General features: G+C 42.8%; 1 protein-coding gene across 1 annotated transcript; it reads left to right on the forward strand.

Annotated features, from left to right (window-relative positions):
- The first annotated feature begins 699 nt into the window (after nucleotides 1-699).
- Nucleotides 700-4,139, forward strand: LOC129837730 (trophoblast glycoprotein-like). The gene has a single exon (XM_055904123.1). It carries the CDS (start codon nucleotides 1,239-1,241, stop codon nucleotides 2,373-2,375), a length of 1,137 nt encoding a protein of 378 aa, XP_055760098.1. The 5' UTR covers nucleotides 700-1,238; the 3' UTR covers nucleotides 2,376-4,139.
- The last annotated feature ends 930 nt before the right edge of the window (nucleotides 4,140-5,069 follow it).

Consider the following 5,069-nt stretch of genomic DNA (forward strand, 5'->3'; position numbering starts at 1 on the left):
ATTTATTTATCTGCAGCACCATCAGCACCCCTACTTCCCATGGCTATGCTTACACGTTACTGCTGGCTATTCAAAAAATTGCAGCCCAGTAAGCTATAGTACATTAAACCACCCACATTATCTTTCGATTGTCATTCCCCTCTAAAAGCCCATAATAGCCTACATTAAGTGAGGAAGTGCATTACACAACAAAAGTGATGGATTTTCATTTGACAAAAATCTTTCAATTGAATCATAAAGTCTGAGACTAATGGCTTCTTGTGTTCTGAGGTTTAAAATTGCATTCCCTTAGCTCTCCAGCACATTGGCTGAGTGGCCCTGATATCTACAATGTATCTGAGATGTAATTTACGATATTAAATAATATGCAATACTTGTTTACAGTTTCCTAATAACTGAGTATAGTTGATGATGTATTTGATTTTGGATCGAAAATCTTTCATTAGATTAGACTAGGCTACTTCAGCTATGAAGCAGTGGTTTATTTGGCGCACACCCATATCATTTTCTTGACCACAGTGAAATGCCCAATAGAGACTGCACATATTGTGATTGTATATACATTTAAATAAATAAAGGAAACAAGAAATGTGAGCAATAACAAGGATATATAACAAATATTACATTTGTTGAACGACAACATTCGTTTACAGAAGTTTCCTTGCTCACCCGTTGTAATTTAACATGGTATAGCCCTTGCAGTGGTTGGTGCCGCCGCGGACTAATTTTCGCATACTCCACTTGAAGAAGAGTGTATTCAGTTGATTCGAGGGAAGCATCGTTGGACCAAGTGTGCTCAGATACTTTTGTAGTGTCGTGTCATCTGGGCATTATTGGAAGTCCTCGAAATCTAATGGCTGTTTACGCACTTCACTTCAAAGGCTGACTCGAGCGTGTGCGAATATATTTGAGTGACATCGGTGCGATCAAACGAACTGCACGCGGATTTGAAAGCCTCACTAACACGAGGATCATGGTGAGACTGATTGGCAACAAAAACTTTTCTCTGCGTAAAATGTATTGCGAGGATGCTGTTTAGCTAATGAATGTAGCCGTTGCCTCCCAGTTTAAATCGGAAGTGGAGTTATTTCCTCCAGGAAAAAGGTTGAAAAGTAGCCTTTTCCACGTGGAGGACAGGAACTTGAACGTGGATTGACTCGGGGGGGAAACAATTGTGCACGTAATAAGCGCTGTGCTTCGTTTCATCTATCAGATTCATTGGAACCACGGGTGAAAAAATGCGTTTTGTGAGCTCATTGGTATGTTGTAAACTTGAAGAATCCAGGGAAAATACGACTCTGCTTCGTTTGTGGTTTTTCTTTGCTGTCCTTGTTTCAAATTCAGCCTGTCCTGACAAATGCGTCTGTTTCACATCCACGGTAGAATGTGTGAACCAGTGCTTATTCATGGTTCCGCAACCATTGCCAGTAAACACTAAAACCCTGTTTATTACTGGGAACAACATTTCCCATCTCACAACTGGGTCTTTCCCTGTGCCTCTTGAGCAGTTAACAGACTTGTATCTCACGGGAAACCAGGTGGAGCTGGTGGGCCACAATGTATTCAACAACTTGCCAAATCTCAGGCTGCTAGACTTGAGTAACAACAGGATTCTGAATTTTAGTGCTCAAGCCTTCCCTGATTACAACAAACTGCTGGATCTTAAACTCAGCAGGGCTTTTTACAACCATTCTTCCATGGATGAGCTCTTCAGCCTGCTACGGAGTGGCAGAGCCCGTCAACTTACCCGCTTAGACCTGTCTAACAATGACCTGGTTGTCCTCCCTGAGGGCATGTTCTCCCACCTCTCCAACCTCACCATCCTCAACCTACAAAACAACTCCCTCATTTTCATCCGGAACGGGACGCTGAGTGTTCCTCCGCTCCGTGAGCTAGACTTGAGGGACAATGCCCTGAGGGAACTACCCAACACTACACTGCTGGACTTCAGCCTCAAGCCTGGGCTTCAGGTGCATCTGGCAGGGAACCCTTGGCTCTGTGACTGCAACATCGAGGACCTTGTGGCCTGGCTGAAGAGCTCCGAGCAGGTCGCAGACAAGCAGAATATGACCTGTTCTGACCCTGAGGCTCTGCGGCAGTTACCGTTGCTCCAGATAGAGGACTTGGAGTTGGAGTGTACCTTTTCAGGTGAAATGAAAAGTGTGCTGGAGACCTCGTATGTCTTCCTGGGCATGGTGCTGGCCTTGATCGGAGTGATATTTCTGCTGGTCCTCTACCTCAACAGGAAGGGGATAAAGCGGTGGATATACAATATTCGGGACGCGTGCAGGGACCACATGGAGGGCTACCATTACAGGTATGAGATCAGCTCGGACCCCAGGTTGGCCAACCTCAGTCTCAACTCAGACATTTAAGAGGACCGCTATGTGAGCCATGGTCCTCACAGTGACTGAGGCATTATGACTTGTCAAGAGCAAGATATGCATGAGCGACTCTGTAATTCCGCGGGGCTCCAGCCTGCCTGCACCCCCCCCCCCCCCCCCCATAGTACAGTCCAGACTTCTACACCAGTCATGACTCTTAGTAGCCTCGGTCATGACGACCCACAATCTGCCACCACGCATGCCCTTGGCCCCTGCAATGCAGTGTCTGATTGTTTGTTTTTACACCTTTTCATGAACATCAACTTTCCATGGACTGAGAATCATGACTCAGATGGGGTTTGTGAGAGGGCTCTCTGTAATTTAACATTTTCCCTTCCTTGAGCAAAAGAGTATGTAGAACTCCAACTAAACAGACTTATGTTTTGCTATGTGTGTTGCTATGCTTGTTTAGTTGTATTTATTCCTTTTTAATATAATTATTACAGCACTTGCTAATTTCTCTCACTAGTATTGCACTTGTTAGGTGGACATTATCAACATTTTTCACGATGTACAGCTGAATAAAATGTCTTGCATTGCTGTTTTCCTTTCTCGACTGGGGTCCTTTAAACTCCAGAGACTGACGAATGAGGAGGCATTTGGGCACCAGAGAGATTCACGGTCACGAAATGGAGAAGTGCACAATCACTCAATGCAGGTTCAAACACATGCATGCAGACAGAGGTTACCATGCCACAGCCAGCACCAACCATACCACACAGGCAAGACTTTACATGTCACCTTTTATACATGAACACGTTCTCTGTCTGCTCGTGCAGATGAGACATTACAGGCAGCAGCCATTGTTGACTTAACAAATTTAACTCTGAAGAGGTGAGAAAAGGCTAACTGGGACTTTTGAAGGTGGCAGAATTACCTTGAAGATGAATTGATTAGAAATACTTTCCAATTAAAGTTAAGTCCACTTCAGTTCTATTTGGGAAGCTAGATGTGACGGAATGTTCCTGTCCAATTTAATCCCTACTAGGATTCGGATGGAAATCCCTGGCGCGATAGTCAAATGATTGCATTCCTCAGAACCATCCAAAATAATATGTTGAGGTATAGCCAATGGTCAGTGGATTTCTATCCGAATCTTCTTTGGTTCAACTACACCAGTTACAGGAATGACACTCACTTATTCAAAGCATTCCAATGTTGTGAGCCCAAAGGGGGAAAGTTGAGGGTTGTCTTTATTGACAAATGCTAATGAAGGTACACAGTACCCAAGGTTATTACCAGGAGGGCACTCTACAGGCAGTATGGTATGGAAATGAGTTCATACTCTGCTTTAATCTGCAGTGTTTTAGGTGTGTGGCGTTTTAAAAGTATCTTGTTTTTCAAGCATTGTTTACTTTCCTGCTAACTAAATGCTGTGCTCTTGTTTTCTTTCTGGTGTCAAGTATGTATGAGTAAATATCAAATGTGGAACATTATTTTCCAGGAAAAGTGTTCATAATCAGGATTGTAAAAGTAACTGCAGAGTGGGTGAACGTGTGAGTAAAACACCTGGCCATTACCTCACCGTGCACATTGAAGACCACCCGGGAGGTAGTGTGAGCGGACAAGCACAAACAGAAACACACTAAGTCTCTGTGCACAACTAACTACTACCTTTGCATAGCCCCGAGCTACTGTACATATCCTCTTACCATAACAATGCCCAGACCTCCCTCATTCGGTCAATGGTGATATGTGCTTTTCGGGCAATGTGTTTGAATGTTAGTGGCTCTTGAGTAAACATTTTTATTTTTATTTCCCAGGTTTGTGATCATAGAGATTGTCCAAATGAATGCAGTGTGTGGGTGTTAACCATGTGTCTTTGTCCCTCACTCTCAATATAAAGACAGTCTGTTTGCAGGGTCCAACAAGGATAATGTATTATAACCATTACACAGTAGATTCATTTTAACCCCGGATTGATTTATGGAGACGAGTTAAAAATATCTAGGCCTATCACGTATTTCTTATGTCTGCAGTCAATCTTCCCAAGGCGTTGTTTGCTTTTAAATAAGCCAATAAGGTATCGGGAGTAGATGCTAGGCTATCCATTTCAGGAATTCATTATTTTGTCATCTTAATTAGTTTCCAGGCAAACACCATTGAGAGATACACACACACACTACCGTTCAAAAGTTTGGCGTCGCTTAGAAATGATTGTTTTTGAAAGAAAAACACATTTTTTTGTCAATTTTTTAAATAAAATTGATCAGAAATACAGTGTAGACATTGTTAATGTTGTTAATGACTATTCTAGCTGGAAATGGCAGATAACAAAATAAAAAAAGGAATATCTACGAAGGCCCATTATCAGCAAAACCATCACTCCTGTGTTCCAATAGCACGTTGTGTTAGCTAACCCAAGTGTATCACTTTAAAAGGCTAATTGATCATTAGAAAACCTTTTGCAATTGTTAGCACAGCTGAAAACTACCAGATTCATTAAATAATACCCGCAAAACACCAGTCTCAACGTCAACAGTGAAGAGGCGACTCCGGGATGCTGGCCTTCTAGGCAGAGTTCCTCTGTCCACTGTCAGGGTTCTTTTGCCCATCTGAATCTTTTCTTTTTATTGGCCAGTCTGAGATATTGCTTTTTCTTTGCAACTCTGCCTAGAAGGCCAGTATCCCGGAGTCGCCTCTTCACTGTCGACGTTGAGACTGGTGTTTTGAGGGTACTATTTA

The sequence above is a fragment of the Salvelinus fontinalis genome, chromosome 38 (genome assembly GCF_029448725.1).
Source record: "Salvelinus fontinalis isolate EN_2023a chromosome 38, ASM2944872v1, whole genome shotgun sequence".
Taxonomy (NCBI): domain Eukaryota; kingdom Metazoa; phylum Chordata; class Actinopteri; order Salmoniformes; family Salmonidae; genus Salvelinus; species Salvelinus fontinalis.